The sequence below is a fragment of the Alosa pseudoharengus genome, unplaced genomic scaffold, assembly GCF_046254945.1.
Source record: "Alosa pseudoharengus isolate Yale_2024_CS ecotype anadromous, Long Island Sound unplaced genomic scaffold, YU_APseudo_1.1 YU_APseudo_1.1_scf_1, whole genome shotgun sequence".
NCBI lineage: Eukaryota > Metazoa > Chordata > Actinopteri > Clupeiformes > Clupeidae > Alosa > Alosa pseudoharengus.
The window spans coordinates 50,654,765-50,671,915 of NW_027468564.1; the positions used below are offsets into that span (position 1 = coordinate 50,654,765).

At 40.4% G+C, this 17,151-nt stretch overlaps 1 protein-coding gene across 4 annotated transcripts; it reads right to left on the minus strand.

The window, feature by feature from the left end:
• Positions 1–297: 297 nt before the first annotated feature.
• LOC143109144 (uncharacterized) lies at positions 298–11,441 on the minus strand. Of its 4 annotated transcripts, none has more exons than XM_076272023.1 (12): positions 11,351–11,441; positions 7,155–7,273; positions 5,084–5,117; positions 4,813–4,885; positions 4,422–4,636; positions 4,122–4,340; positions 3,602–3,916; positions 3,257–3,511; positions 2,912–3,166; positions 2,632–2,707; positions 2,384–2,426; positions 298–978 (listed from the first exon to the last, which is right to left on the minus strand). In XM_076272023.1, the coding sequence occupies exons 4-8, from the start codon at positions 4,821–4,823 to the stop codon at positions 3,318–3,320; spliced, it is 954 nt and encodes a 317-aa protein (XP_076128138.1). In that variant the 5' UTR covers positions 4,824–4,885; positions 5,084–5,117; positions 7,155–7,273; positions 11,351–11,441; the 3' UTR covers positions 298–978; positions 2,384–2,426; positions 2,632–2,707; positions 2,912–3,166; positions 3,257–3,317. The 4 variants fall into 4 exon arrangements, with proteins under 4 accessions (XP_076128138.1, XP_076127937.1, XP_076128002.1 ...); XM_076271822.1 differs by having other exon boundaries at positions 4,422–4,718; XM_076271887.1 differs by having other exon boundaries at positions 2,367–2,426; positions 4,422–4,718.
• Between the last annotated feature and the right edge of the window lie 5,710 nt (positions 11,442–17,151).

Below are 17,151 nucleotides of genomic sequence, written 5' to 3' on the forward strand. Positions count from 1 at the left end.
TTTTTAAGGTAAACAGCAGCATGCATATAGTGGATCACCAGACGTTTCAGGAGCACACTTCTACAGCAACTGCACACACAACAACACACTGGAAGAGTGCAGTGGCTGAGGGGGCATGTGCAGTATGTAAACATGAAAATGGCCAGTAGGTGGCAGAAATGGCTCAAGAGAGCATAACGTGGGTGAACTTGATAATGCCACTGTGCTGGCAGAAAAGATGCACCATTATTTTGCTATCATTATAAACTGTGTAAAGTGTAAATTTACATGGACTGGAAGAGGTTTGTTGGATTTATTTATACAACACATTTTACAAACATACCTGATACGTAAAGCATGTAAACTTTACAAATGACACACAGGATATTCACAGTAGTTTGTCTAATTTATATAACAGCATTAAAGTAATTCTGTTGCTAGTCATTCGGCTCCAAAAACATGTCCAGGGCGAAGGGAACAGGAGGCCTCAAGCCCTGAGAGTTACAACAGCAAAGTACAAATATAAATATTCCATGACTCTAGGGTGAGCCAATTAAAAAAAACTGTATTGGATCCCTTTATAGCTATGCAAATGTAAATAACTAGCATAGTCCCAACGCATCTGCAGTAATACTAAGAAGCTGCAGCATAGGAAAACAATGACTGTGTTATTAAGAAGAACACACAGACAAGGGACTCCCTCTGTAGCCTACTTGTATTTCGTATTTCCTATATGGAAAAGATAGCCAAGATGAAAATTATCTATTCTAAGTTACTACAGGTATGGAAACTTTTACCAACAGTTAAAACATACAGGTCAAGGTGACAACCATATGTTAATTGATAATAAGTGGCTGTAACAGTCAGTGTTTGGTTAGGTGCTTGGGTCAGAGAATCTAGATGTCATGGTGTTTTATTTGAATGATTCTGTAGCTCCATCTTTGTGTGTGGGGTCTCTCTTCTCGGCATATTCAGATAAACGGGGGACTGATCCGTTCTCTGGAGAGGAAGGTACATGTTATTCATACTCTTTACATCAGGGGTAGGCAAACTTTTTGGCTCAAGGGCCACATTGGGTTTTGAAAATTGGCCGGCGGGCCGCACAACAACCCCCCCACACACACACACACGACACACACATAAAAAAATACATTTTTTATAGCCTATAATTTAGTATGAAAAGTATTTCTTTTAAAATATTAATTGCTTAAAAATACTGCTAATTTTATGCTGTTTAACAAATGTATAAATTGTGCACTGTCGCTTTAAGACAGTCGCTTTAATTCACGTTTATTTCTCAATGATCTTCTGCCTGATCCGCTGTGCTGTACCTACGGCTGGGCCCTCTCACAGTTTTTAAATGGTCAGTAGTGGGAACTACTGTTGCCTTCATGATTTCCTTTTAAAAGTTTCTTATAAGAAGGAGATATCAATTATCAACAATGACAAGCCAGCTGGAACCTGCGGCTCTCTCTCCCTCTCGTGAGTGCAGATGCGTTCCCAATTAAATGGATCGCATAATGTTCACGTTAGATCTGCTGCAAAGGAGATAACTAAGAGTTAACTTAATTTAACATGATGTTATCTCTATTTAACACGATGTTTTGATATTGACATTGTAAACGTTCTCTAAGGAGAGTGAAAAGCAGTTTGCAGTAAAGCTAACCAACGTCCTCTCTATCGCAGCAAAAAAATAGCGAGCATCCTGATAACCAAATGAAATGCTTGGCGGGCCGGATGAAAGTGCTTGGCGGGCCGGATCCGACCCGCGGGCCGCAGTTTGCCCACCCCTGCTTTACATTCTGAAAGAATTTACAGACATTTATATAGTGCTTTATCTAGATACCCAATGCCCTTTACAATGAAGGAGTGAAGTGAGGCTTCAACCACCACCACTGTATAGCACCCAACTGGGTAATGCACAACAGCCATCGAGGTGGGGAGTGGGAGAGTCAATCAGCCAATTACAGTGGGGGTTGATTAGGCCAAACGGAATTTGCCTTATTCAGACAGTGGCCATTGTAAACCAAAACGAGGCTACAGGGTACACAAACCATAGGATTGTTGTATTTTATGCATTTGCCAGTAGGTGGCGAAAAAACGCATTACATGTAATGATATAGCCAGTGAGTGTACCCCGTAGCCTCCTTTTGGTTTACACAATGGCCTTCGCATGAATAAAGTGAATTAACAGGTTGGGAGTTTTGCATCCATATAAGATCAGGTACATGCAGAGTTTCATACTCAGAGGATGTGCTCCTGAGACTGAGAGCAGCGTATGTGTCATCATGGACATCAGAATGGACGTCCTGTGACTGATTAGGATAATTTTATCATTGATGTTTAGCATTATGTGTAAATCAGTTCATCATAAATTCCACACATACATGACTTGTCTCGGTACCTGTCTCGCTGTTCTGATAGTTCTCCTTGTGACTTTGCAAATGCTGTATAAAGATAAAGAAGAGTGATAAGATCTCCAAAGCTCTACTTTAAAAGCTGAACTGTATGACATGTGATTCAGTGTTGAATGTGAGAACATATGTAAATATATATTATATATTAAGTATATAGTATAATGCAGAATTTGCATTAGAATACATGAAGCTACTGTATTCCTTCAGAGTCAGATCAAATATGTCCCTTTATCACCTGAGAACTACAAATACCAGGATGATGGGAAGAAACACAGCTATGATGATTCCTGATTTTGTCATGTAAGGAAAAACTGTTCAAGAAAAGGAAAAAAGTGATTACAAAATGACTATTTACTTCCCTTTGTTTATCATGTTTGCAATGAGCTCAATAAGTTGTGTTGTTGCTAAACAGTGCTGTCGCTGCCAACATAATCATATATCTACCAGAGTCTAATGGACCAAACTCAATCGTAATTGATGTCCCTATGTCTGAGATAAGTCCATGTCACACTTACCTCCTGAAGGAACAGCAACATCACTAGAGTTCTGAGAGCCAAGTTCATTATGTGCCTCACAGTAGTAAAGTCCACTGGTATCAGAGGTCACATTGAAGCTGATGCTCTCCCCTGTGCCCCTAACAAGAGATTCAGCTCCACTCTTCATGTACCAGGTGTAGGTGTGCACTGGTGGGTTGGCATCACTGCTGCAGGTCAGGGTCATTGGACCTGTTTCACTAGGACTGACAGACACCAAGACCTTCTTGGGCTTGACTGTGAAACATGAACACAGTTTGAGATCATTTTCTTCAGAACACTAGCTCCATATGAAAGTTATACAGAAGTGTGTGCACGTTCACTTACATCTCACATTCAGAAACACAACCATTGAGGACCGGCTCTCATGTCCTTTTACAGCACAGGACTAGTTGCCTGCATCCTCACTGCTGACTGGGTTTAGATGCAGCTTGTTGTCTCTGGTTGTGTGTTTATAGGTCACAGGCTGCCCATTCTTGTACCAGATGAAGGTGGGGTTGGTCAGAATACAGGTAGTATTGCAGGTGAGGGTCACTCTCTTTCCCTCTTTTACTGTCTCTGGAGTCATGATCACCTGCAGTGCTAGAGTATATAACAGTATGAGATTATAGGGATTAAATATAGAATGAGCCAGGATGTGTTCATGACTAAAAATAAGGTTAAAAGAGTTACTTGTGACACTAATGGTGACTCCAGGTAATCCTGAGTAGTTCTCTCCATGTTCTGTTGTAAACCCAAAGCTGTATTCTCCAGAGTGGCTCTCTCTGATGTCTTTCAGTCGCAAGGTACAATTATTCCCTTTATACTCCACATGATTCTTGTATTTTTCAACAACATTGGATTTGTAATTGTTAAACCAGAATGCTGTTTTGATTCTGTAATCTTGCGGATATTTGTAAGTACAGGGAATGTCCACTGATGACCCCAATAATGCACAAATGCTGGTAGATGAGTAGGTCACACCCCAACACTGTTTTTTTGGAACACCTAAAGGTTAACAAAAACAAGAACAAACAAGAGACAAGAGTCCATTATAGGTATTATTGTAACATGCAGTGAAGCTTCAGTTGAGGTGACTTGCAGCTAGAGGGATTTGAAAATATTTGTTTAACATTATACATTTCAGATATAGTACATTTTATTTTATGTGCTCTTCTGATTTAAAAAAGGGTTTATTTGAATCTGTACTCACACACTGCTGGGGAGCGGTGAGCCTCATACAATCCTCTTACAGCACAGGAGTAACTTCCCTCCTCAGAGGGTCTGCTTGAATCTAGTAATATGAAATTTGTGGTTTTGTTTTGTAGAGTCCGTTCATTCTTGTACCAGACATACTGAGACCCCAAGCTGCAGGAGGTGTTGCAGATCACTTTGGTCTGATTCTGAAGGGCATCCTCCTTTACCTGCAGGTCTGAGAGGAAACATGAGAAGTCCTTACATCTTCATTCTTTAATGTAATTCAGTTGGGTCAATGAATTATGTTAAACATTACCTGTGACTGAAAGAGTAACACCAGAACTGCTTGTAATCCAGCTCCGGTAGAGGGTTCCATAAAACCGAAAGTAATAAACACCAGTGTGGTCATCTGAAAGTTTGGTTATCTTCAGGCTGCAGTCAGGATACTTGTAGTTTAATTTTGTGATGTTTCCACTTCTCTCATTGTACCACTCTCCTTCAATATAGGAACCAATTCCAGAAAATTCATATCTACAGGACAGGACAAGTGATAGCCCTTTAAGACCGCATACTTGTGTAGAGTTGTAGATTATTTTGTGATAACACTGCACACCTGAAACCAAAATCCCACACATCAACAACATTATTCATGTATTTTCTTCCATAAATATTGATTTACAATACCAATTCCAGTTATCAGATCTTACCTGGAGGGCATAGATGGAATATTCCTAAAATTATAATCCAGGCTTGAAAAGGCATGACCCTCATCATGTGATCCTTTAAAAATAAAGTTTATACCTTTTACAATTCTGGTTTACATTTTCGTTTACTTCATAATGGATGAGAGTTTAGCTTTAAAGGAGTCATGCCATACACTTTTTAATCATAACATTTCCTGAGATGCTTTTGTAAAGGCTGAAAGATTTTTGTTGCGAAAATACCTAATATTACGGATAATATATACATATAACATACCTAATTTTTACCATTCTCATGATGTTCAAGCAAGCTGTGAAAAAAACGGGGAAAAAACATTCTGAATTTGCAGCTGTGTTTTTATTTCATATCAAATAGACATAAATATACAAAGTCCACTTTGAATCTCTCGGTACATCTACATATCATATCTATCTTATTTCAAAACCAACAAGGAAAAAAATCCTGTAGAATGACCCCTTTAAAAGGAAAGCGGAGATAAGGCTGCCTACACCAGGGCCAAATACGCACTCAGCAAAGCCACCCAGCATGCTAAGGGGCTGTATAAGGCCAGGATTGAACAACAGGTTGGGGATAAGAACATCAGAGTTGTCTGGAAGGGCCTACAATCTGCCACGGGCTATAACCCCCCCCCCCCCCACTCCATGCCCCCTACCACCTCACCTGCTCCACTGGTCATCTCGGAGCATGAGGTTCGGAGGCTCTTCAAAGGTCAGAACATCAGGAAAGCGTGGGGACCAGACATGGTGTCCCCTGCTACCATCAAGCACTGTGCCAGCGAGCTGACCCCAGTGTTTATGGACATTTTTAATCAGTCATTAGAACTATGCCGAGTACCTTCCTGCTTCAAATCTGCTGTCATCATTCCGGTGCCGAAAAAGCCCAAGATCACCTGCTTGAAGGACTACTATCTATCGCCCTCACCTCTGTAGTCATAAAAGCATTTGAACGCTTGGTCCTCTCTTATCTCAAAGCATCCACCGACCACCTCATGGACCCCCTTCAATTTGCATACAGACCCAACCGCTCAGTTAACGATGCAATCAACATTGCACTTTACTTCATTCTACAACACCTGGACAGTCGGAATACCTACGCAAGTATCCTGTTTGTGGATTACAGCTCTGCCTTTAACACCATCATCCCTGACCTCCTCCACAGCAAACTGACCCATCTGAACATTCACCCCCTCCTCTGCTCATGGATTACAGACTTCCTCACCAACAGGACTCAGTATGTCAGGCTGGGCCCACATCTCTTACAACCCCGCACAGTTAACACCGGTGCAGGGCTGTGTGCTGTCCTCCCTGCTCTTCTCCCTGTACACCAATGACTGCACCTCTGGAGACCCTGTCAAAACCATCAAATATGCGGACGACACCACCATAATAGGCCTCATCTCCAACAACGACGAGTCAGCCTACCGCAGAGAGGTCACCAGAGAGTCCTGGTGCGCAGTCAGTAACCTGGAGCTTAACATCAACAAAACAGTGGAGATGATAGTGGACTTCCGCATAAAGGCCCCTACTCATCCTCCTCTGGTCATTAACAACTCATCTGTTACTGTGGTACAGGACTTTAAGTTCTTGGGCACAACCATCACCAACACACTCAAATGGGACAATAACATCTCCCAACTAGTGAAGAAAGGCCAGCAGCGCCTGTTTTTCCTCCGCCACCTGAAAGGACTACAGGTCAGTCCCCCCATCTTGGTACAGTTCTACAGAGCGGTCATTGAGAGTGTGCTAACATCCTCCCTCACGGTCTGGTTTGCCTCTGCGTCAGCCCGTGCAAAGGCCAGGCTACAAAGAGTCGTCCGGGCAGCAGAACGCATCACCGGCTGCCCCCTGCCCCCGATCATGGACCTGTCCAGCTCCAGGTCCATTAACAGATCTGCGAAGATTGTGGCCGACCCCTCTCATCCTGCCAATAGTCTGTTTAATCTTCTCCCCTCTGGAAAGCGGTACAAGGCTTTTCTGCCCAAAACATCACTCCACCGCCACAGTTTTTTCCCCCAGGCAATAGCCCTCCTAAATAACTCTTAAACTTGGACTTCATTGCACTTTTATTTAACACAGCACTATTTACATTCCTATTAATTTATTGCTCATAATGGTCCTGTCTGTCCTTGTATTGTCTTTATTTTTGTCTTTAATTTTGTCTTTCTGTTGCACTTTGTGTTGCCTGCATGGAGAAGACCAAATCAAATTCCTAGTATCTCTGTATACAGTACATGGCGAAATAAAGTTGAATTGAATTGAATTGAATAAAGTCACTACTATTTAGTCATGGTGCCAGTATATAACAGCCTGGGTGAACCGCAACGTACCTGTTAGTGAATTTGAATTTGCACTGCAGGTTCGTCTGGAAAGGATCCCATTGACACCCGGTTCTGAATCACCAAAAACCATGGATCCAATCACAATCACTTATCCAGTATGGGACAGGCTTAATGATGACAGAAAAAGCAGTGTATTTAACACAACTAATGGCTATGCTGATGGTGACCGGGTTGAACAGATATGGACTTGTATTTTCTTTATAATTAAGTAAACAAATTGTTTAAAACCTTCATTTAAACAAGAAAGATGTGTTTGCTACACTGCTGAAACACTTTAATGAGAATAAGCAAAATAGGGCAGCCCAGCTCCTCCTCCCAGTCTTTTCTTATCTGGTCAAGCGAGGTCTCTGTGAGTTGGGATATTGAAGTATATATTATGGAGATGAGGCCTTTTTGACTGGTAGGATTATCCAAAATTGAGTCGACTGCTGAATCAGGTGGGGTGTTTGGAAAAACTGAATTATTCAGCTTGGAAAAGTTACGGATCTGGAAATAACGAAAAAGATGTGACTGTGGGATGTTAAACCTTTCACAGAGTTTGGTAAAGCTATTAAAGGAGTTATCAGTGTAGAGGTCTCTTAAATTTGTAGGGCCCGACTTTGCCAAAAGGAAAAGGCTGCATCAATACTGGGGGTTAGGAAAAGATGGTTGTTGCAAATGGGCTATGGTTAGATACCCCTTTGAATCCAAAAGTAAGTTTAAATTGAGACCAGGGGCCATATTCACAAAGCCTTTTATCTTACCACTAGGAGTACTCCTAAATCACACTAAAAGATTTTAGCTAGGAGTTTTCTCTTAAAAGTTATTCACAAAGCCTTTCAGACCTACTCTTAGTAAGGAAAAATGACAACTCCTAAACTAAGAGTGAGTCTTCATTGCTATGGATGACGTCATTATTCATGCATGACTCGAGCTTGACTCAAGTGACCACCTTGATTGGCTGATGATTGTAACACGGGAATGATTCCGAACACCTCCCTTACGATGATGAGTGACAGGTGACAGGTCTGAGAATGCGTGCGCTACACAAGGACGGAATATGATGAATAACTGAATAAAAAGGCCTAGCCTAAATGAATCAAGAGTAAGGCAAAACAAATTGCCTAGCCTAATGAAACATACGGATTGATGCAGTATCTTTGTAACATTATTAAATTAATCTGTCACCATAGCCTATGCCTATGCCTATGATTGCAAAGAGGAGAACATTTTAATTTGATTCACAATGAAACGTTACATTTCATTTACATTTTGACAATGAGTAGCCTAGTTTTGGTTGTTGTTGGTGGCGTTATTGCATCAGTTAGTTATGCCTACAATGCAAAAGTGTTTTCTCGCGATTGGAAGCTCCTGTAGCCGCACAAAAAGCGGTTTGTGAACAGGTCTTAGTGATTCCTTGATTATAGCTGGTTGATTTAAGTGCTATACTGTAGATAATGGTTTGATTGCCACAGCAAATAATAGGGGACTCAGAGGACACCCCTGATGCGTAAACCTGGAGAGTGTGAAGTATTGAGATCTCATTCCATTTGTATTTACTGAAGCTTTGCGTGAGGTATATAATAACGTTATCCATGAGATGTATTTAGAGCCCATACAGAATCTGTTAAGGACATCAAACAGATCCCCCCCACTCCACCCTGTCAAATGCCTTTTCAGCGTCTAGTGAGACCACCACTTCTGATGTCTCAACTGGAGCTGGGGATAAAAGGATATATTAAGAAGTCTGCGAATATTTGAGAAGGAATGACAATATTTCATAAATCCCGTCTGGTCCGACGATATAATGTCCAGTAAAACAGGTTCCAATCTCAGAGCAAGTATTTTACAGTAGTTAGAATTTTATGGTCATTATTCAGGAGTGATATCGGTTTGTAGAAACCACACTCGGTACTATCCTGGTTTCAACAATAAGGTTATGGAGGCAGGAGGCCTCTGTGACAGTTTGAGGTAGGGTTCCCTGATCCAAAGAGCCATTAAACATTTTAAGAAGAAGAGGGCTTAGCTTATCAATGATTTTTTTATAAAAGTCTATAGGATACCCATCTGGCCCAGGGGCTTTGCTGCTTTGCATTAGTTTAATTGCATCAGTAATTTCATTAATTTTCAAAGGTTGATCCATATCATTTACTTTATCAGGAGTGATGGATGGGAATTCCAAATTATCAAGAAATGTTGTTCTGTATGAGTCAGTGTTAAAGGCTTCAGAAGTGTATAGTTTAGAGTAATACTTTTTAAAGGTGACAGACAGGAGTATTGTAAGTTCTCCTGATAAAGTTTTTATTTGTCTATTTTGTTGAGATGCTGTTCGACTGTTGAGCTGGTGAGCCAACGGTTGTCCTGCCTTTTCATACAAAAAACCTTGTGAGTGCAATAGCAGCTCTGTCTCATGTGTAAATAGATTATAATCCATTTGCAGATTTTGTCTCTCTTTTATTTACTGTACATGGTGATATTTATAGTTTGTTATCCAAATTTGCAATATTTTCCAGTAGCTGCTCTTGTTTTTGCTTTTTTCATTTATTTAAACTTGTAGAGTATGATATAATCTCTCCCCGAATAACCGCTTTTAATGTTTCCCAAAGCAAAGAGGGAGATATGGAATCTGAGTTGTTTATAAGGAAATTATCAATTGCTGCAGAAATCATGCAATTAAATACATTGAGCGGTGTACAGTTCAACCTCCAGCGAGGGGGGGCATGTTTTTTGTAAGAGTGCGAAGGAAAGGTCAAGAAGCCGTGGTGCATGATCCGATATGACTGTGGCTGAGTATTCTGTGTGACTGACAGCTGGAAGGGGATCATTGCCAATGAAAAAGTAATTTTTGAGAACGTTTTATGAACCTGGGAAACGCCATTGGTCCACACTTCCTATATGGCTCATGAAAGATGAGAAGGCTTTGGCCATTTTAGATAGTGGGTGTTGTCTGGAGGAGGAACTGTCCAGTAGCAGGTCTATTGCACAGTTAAGGTCGCCCCCCAAAATTAGTTGACCGCTTAAATCTGGGAGAGATGACACCACCAACAAATGCTTCATCATCCCAGTGGGGTGCATACAAGTTTACAAGAGTAACTGCTACATTGTTATTGCAAAATCAAACATTCCTATTCCTAAGCATGTTCTCGTGTTCTAAACTAGAACTAGCAGCATGAACCACTTCTCTTCTACTTGAGTCAGGGGGCTCCTATTTTAAGTAATGAATCCTGTGTATACTGAGATAATAAACACTAAAATAAGATCAGTAGGGAGGTATAATATAGGCATTTATTACACGGCTCTTCATAATGCTGCAGAATGCTCCATTTACTTGAATGGGCCTTCCCAACGTTCGGTGGTCTGCTAATTCTCGATAACAGACCGTTGCTAAGTATAACAGACCGCTGTCAAAAAAAATGGGCTTTGTGCTTCTAATTCACGTCTTTCATATCACTACGCAAGGACTGGAACTTCATTCAAAAGTGAAAGCAGACGGTTGATCAGCTATGTTCTAAACATTTTTTGATTTAAGTTCAGCGTGTGTTGTTGTAAACTATTTGTTTCTCAGCAAAAGCCACGATGAAACGGTAACAAATAGGCTATAGCCTAGGCTATGTAGGCTAAAGAGTCATAGCGTGGGGAGTCTATTGTGTCGTTTTGGCAAGTAGCCGTGTAATAAGCGGGATAATGTATAGAACGCCGGTCATTATCAGGAAATAGGTCCCTTCAGGGCGGACCCCTTCGCTGCACGTCGAGGTCCGGTTCGCCCTGTCGGGACCTATTTCCCGATAATGACCGGCGTTCTTTAAATTATCTCTTACATAATCAAGGTTCATCTACCCCTTCATATTATTAATGGTTATTATGTATTATTTATACAGAATAAGGAAATAAAATGATAAAATGATAAAAACAAAATTCAGGTAATCACATCTCTTCTTATCAGTCCAAATTCTAGCTTGCTGGCTGTAGAATTATGCAGTCCTGTCCATACTAGAATATTAAAAAAGTACAAAAAAGTACATTCTCTATAGCCCGGTTGAAACCAGACCCATATATTATATTAATCTTTCGAAATAATACATTCATTTATAGACCAGCACCTTACAGATGCAGTTTTGTTTACTTCATACGAGTTCAAAGAGTCTAGATATAAAATAAAAAGTAACCATTATGAGAGTAAACCATATTTCGAATAGTTGGCTTACCTTCAGAAGGACGAAGCTAGAATGCAGGTCTGGTCACTACTAACATGACTTTCACACTGCAGTAGAAAGTGAATATTGAGACCAGTATGGCCTTGGCCATAAATGAGTACGTTATGCGGAAGTGGTTAACACCTTAGCAGCATGAACTGAGCTACAATAGGCTTCTGATGCACTGCTCAGTGCTGTGGTTAACACATAGATTCAGTGGAACATAAAATAGGTCATGTTTTTGGCAGTTTGTGTGCAGGATTAGGCTACACAAAATCAGCCAGATTCATATGAAGCTTGAAAGTAGTAGCCTAGCATGGGCCAAGGCCAGTCACATTCAATTTAGAAACAGATCTGACTCACCGGCCACCTCAATCAATTTAGTTTACCTTTGGCTACTGTTGAAGGATACAGTATAACATTTACCTCTCATGGTGTCTGTAACTATGTCCCCTACTGTTCAAGTGAACAGACAATGCTGGATCATGCTCTCCCCTGATTCGGTGACATGGCGAGATTCTGATTCAGAGATTCAGACCTTATTACACTGTCGCCACCTCTGCTACATTCCACTGCTAGCAACCTGGCGATTCAGGCTGAAGATCAGCAACCTCATCATATGAGGACATTTTTTTTAATCTGTGCACTTTTCTGTATTCTGCAGCACTAGGTTTTGAACGTCTCATTCATGACTGTTTACCAATATCACTGAAAATGAATTACTTACTGCTCCTGCATAAACCATCTATTTTGACAATCAATGTGTTTTCAATGTTGTAGCATATAGCTTGCCACGCTGTGGCGCCCCTGGTAGTTTGGCGCCCTGGGCAATTCTCCAGATTGCCCATGTCTTTTGCCGGCCCTGTTCAGAAGGAAGTAGCTAGAATGCAGGTCACCACTAACATGACTTGGCTACAGTAGAAAGAGAATATTGAGTCCAGTATGGCCTTGCTCATAACTGAGTGTGCGGAAGAGGTAAACACCTCAGCAGCATGAACCAAGCCTCTGATGCGCTGCTCATTCCTGTGATTAAACAACACATGGACCTAATACTGAGCACTGGTTCATAATCTGCCAATCTCAGTATAGACTACTCATTTGTTGTCATACGAGTCGGGGATATAAATTGTTCCATGAACATATAAATATGAAGGTAAAGTCAGTCAGCTAGCTAGATGGTTAATACCAAATAGATAGATGGCTAATACTAGATAAAATGCAACAGCTTGTAAATGCACTTCAAGAAAGCAGTGTAACAAAATGATCCTGTACTTCTACTAAACGATCAGTTGGATTGTGGATATAGATTGTTCCATGAACAGTTTATGTTTTGTGGAGGTAATATTGATGTCAGCTAGTTAGGTGGCTACGGTCAGATCAAAACACAACATCTTGTAAATGCACTTCAATAACGCTATGTAACAAAATGATCCAGTATTTTATTTTTTAATTATTACTAGTCCGGCAGCCCCGAGCCTTTTGATCAAACGAAAAGAGTACCAACATTTGAGCACAGGGGCATCCAGGGGATGACCTCTCATATGGATGTCTGCCGGAGCCCCACTGCTGCATTTGGCCCCTGGGGGCCTCAAAGAGGGCTGAGAATATGTATTCAAGCAAACATTCAAAAGTACAATTTGAACCAATCTGATATGAACAGGCAGGTCACACAGAGTACTGAATGGCCCCTGCCAGACAAATTATCCGCTGCGAAGGGCCCCTCAGATATGGCCTAGATCAAACAAAGAAGGTACCACATGAAACCACCTTGAAACGAAAAAGCACATCCCACCGAACCCGAAAATCACCATGACAGACAAATTACTTGCTGCAAAGGGCCTGCCAGACACCCCTGGAATGCGGCCCCAATATACAATCTCATACAATTGATATTGTATAATTGAGTACCACTTCAAACAGTTTCTGAACCAACTGTGCACATCCACAAGTTTAGTGGTAAAAAAGAGGTGGGTAAACTATAAATTCTGTAATCAGACGGACCATGACATGGTCACCGGTAAGGCAGACCACAGCATACCAGTGTGTATCCTGACCACATTGCTATAGACTACCATTTGATGGTACCAAGGGTATCACTGGGTGTTCCTACATTAATTTAAGTTCATTGTTAACTCCAGAGGGAATAAATATGGTTAAAGTCTGTAAAGTTTATTAAGTCACAATAAAGAGAACAAAAATGTCAGGATGTATGTCAGAATGACGCTTCAGAAATCAGTGTATATCCATTTAAAAAATCCATTCATTATCCAAACTCGTTTACATGACATGCGGGGTGACTAATCTTTGATGCTTCCTACTGACTGTCGCAAGCTGATTGGTCACTGACACAATAATGCAGCACAATATGGATAAACTGTGTTGCGCAGGCCAGGTTCAACAATATGAAACTAACAATATGAAACTAAAGACAATTGTAAAACGACATAAGCTTAATTTAGAATTGTTTAGGAATGGTATGCTACTTAAAGGTAGATAAAAAGATCAAACAATTGGACACCTCTTCTCATTTATGTGTCTTTCTTTTGGCAGAACAAAATTGCAAACTGATTTTTATAACTCTGAAGTGTGTCAGTTGAGATCACAAGGCCCCAAGGGTCATAGCTTTTACCAACAAGAAATGGGCTTGCTTGTCAGTTTTTGGTTGACTACAGTGAACTTCAATGAAACCACTAAATAACAGCATAACTGATGCCATTTGTTTTATGCCTCAGGGAATGACATCTTTAGTGGTTTTCGCTTCAGATTACTGAAACAGGGGGAGAGTACCTATGGCATGCCAGAATAGTGACACAAGCTTCTCTAACTTTGTTGTCAGGTGCCTTCTGCAAGTCATCTCAAGTTTAAGTTTATTGTAACATAGCCTACTTGATAAAGATGTCACATCAATACTAGTGATGACATTCTTCGACTCATTGCCAGCTCAACTTCACAGAGTAAGATAAATCAAACTAATGCATAGAAAAATGCAAAAATAGTAATTCAAGTCTGAAACGCTGAAGGAAAGATGTAAGAAGGTACAAACCAATAAAAGTAAGGATGTTGTGTAAAATCTTTACATAAAAACTGAATCTGAGGCTGTATTGACGTAGCATTTTATCTTACTGCTTGGAGTACTCCTAAAAAACACTAATAGTTTATAAAACGGTGCCATGTTTCTTTAAGTAGAAGCACTTCACACTCTTCACAGTGCCACGTTTCTTTAAGTAGAGGCACTTCACACTCTTCACAGTGCCATGTTTCTTTAAGTAGAAGCACTTCACACTTCTCAACCACACTAATAGTTTATAAAACGGTGCCACGTTTCTTTAAGTAGAAGCACTTCACACTCTTCACAGTGCCACGTTTCTTTAGGTGCACTTCACACTTCTCAACCACAGACTTAAAAGCCCCCTTTGTTTCTTGGTAAGGACATTAGAGTAACCTGTTTGTACACACACACACACCAACACACACCCCAACCTCAACCAAAGTGTGATTCTTTGTGCGTTTGACGGGTGTGTGTGAGGGACTGCAGTATGTTGGTCTGGCCAACCACAAGCAAACCATAAACACTACACTCTTAAAACTAATGTGTTATCCATATCTGGACATAGAGATGTGTTAAGAAACAACGCACGTTGTGTTGTTTTCAACACATTGGTTAAGTATAAGAGTGTACATGCTTATTCTTATGGTTCTCAGCAGACACTTTTGTCCAAAGCGACTTACAATGACATCAATAAATATTACACTATAACATGAAGCCTTATTAAAAATACAATAATAATAGACTAAATTAAAAAAATCTGAACACAGAATAATGGCAATAACCTTAAACATACAAACCACAACACAGTGGCAAAACTGCTAGTAACTGATTTGCTTACCATGGTGTTCGCCTTATTCACCCGGCGGCCAGAAGGAGGATACAGGGTACACTTGCCATTACACCTCAGTCCAACAGATGGTGGTAATGCATTCAGTTTGCAAACGGAGTGCATTACCACCATCTGTTGGACTGAGGTGTAATGGCAAGTGTACCCTGTAGCACGGACAGTTAGCTTGTTTACAGTTGATTCCATTGTTGCAAAGCCTGCCTCCAGGCTCAACCGCAGGGTTGCCAACTCTCACGCATCTGGCGTGACACTCACGCTTTCAGCACCAATCTCACGCTCTCACGCACACGCAAGAAATGTCACGCCAAATCCATTCTTTTTTTTTGTTGCAATTTGTTGATGACTATACTAGACCACAGAATTGTTTCTAAATGACAGGAGATGAGTTTAAGGCATTTCTTTAGACCAACAGCAGGTAGGTCTAATATCTGCCTACAACGTTCTCAGCGCAGTTTTCTCTGATTGTTGATTCGCTGACTAGGCTATTTTAATCCGGTTCGCGACACCGTCGGAACACGCTGCTATTTAGACATGAGGCAGACCGACACAAAGTGTGGCCGCCCATTCTTCTCTGTTGAACTACTCACGAATTAGGCTAGCCCAGACATCACATGAAATAACTTTTTCTCATCTTTTATACGGTGCTATAGACGCTATTTGATGTGATAAACGGTTCGCGAGAAAATGTACTTTCAAGAAATAATCATATTACTCTATTACGGAAGCTTATTGCTGCCACACTAAAATAATTAAAAAGGCTCAGTATTATGTAATTACGTGAAAAGTTTCTTGTTATAACAATATCTTTTTCATGTTTTAACAAGATATTTATCACGTTATTACATGAAATTATCACGTTATTTCATGATACTGATATTTTCACGTTATAACGTGAAAATATCATGTTATTTCAAGATATGATATTTCTACGTTTTAACAAGATATTTATCACGTTATTACATGAAATTATCACGTTATTTCATGATACTGATTAGATACTGATATTTTGACCCTTCCCCACAGCCTTAGAAATGACAGCGATGACCTGACATGCAGGCTACCGAGCCAGAGCGGTCTAGGCTATACATTCACCCACATTGCGTGAAGATTTGCATATTTATCAAAGCCCTTTCTCCCTCTTGCGTCAAGTTAGCGAAAGTTTTGTTTATTGTGTTGATAAGAATATAAAGCAGAACTATCAGGCTGTGTGAGCCATATATATACAGTCTATGGTGTGAGCAGGCTATCCTGCATAGAACCTCTCTATCGGCCTCCTTTTCAGCAGCTCTCTGCCAATACACACACATCCCTCTTCGCTGCTCCTCAGTCAGCTGGGAATTGACCACACACACAGACTACACACTCATACACACATGCACAAAAACAAACACTCATCAAGCAGCACTGTAATAGCAGTCAGGGTGCAAGTTCATAGACACTAGTTATCATTTATGCCAGCCATGAGCTCTCGTGGCCTTGTTTCGTTTAGTTTCGTTATTTTGAAATAACGTGATAATTTCATGTAAAAACGTGAAAAAATCATATCTTGAAATAACATGATATTTTCATGTTATAACGTGAAAATATCATTATCATGAAATAACGTGATAATTTCATGTAATAACGTGATACATATCTTGTTAAAACGTGAAAAAGATATTGTTATAACAAGAAACTTTTCACGTAATTACATAATACTGAGCCTTTTTATTTCTTTTAGTGTGGCAGCAATAAGCTTCCGTACTCTATAGCTCTGCGCTCATCTCAATTCATATAGGTGGAATTATGAACACATGACAAACCGTAAACCACAATAAACAGCAGACCTTACTGAACACAAAGGTGTAATGCAATCCCCTGTACAATATATAGACTTGAAGACAATTCAGTTTTCTCCTTTTTCCTTTAAAAAAAAAA

Coding starts and splice junctions, on each gene's coding strand:
- LOC143109144 (XM_076271822.1), bottom strand. CDS start 4,879: ATGATGAGGGTCATGCCTTTTCAAGCCTGGATTATAATTTTAGGAATA. Junction 4,341..4,421: donor TGTTACTCTTTCAGTCACAG/GTAATGTTTAAC, acceptor GTTTCCTCTCAG/ACCTGCAGGTAAAGGAGGAT. Junction 3,512..3,601: donor AGTCACCATTAGTGTCACAA/GTAACTCTTTTA, acceptor TATATACTCTAG/CACTGCAGGTGATCATGACT.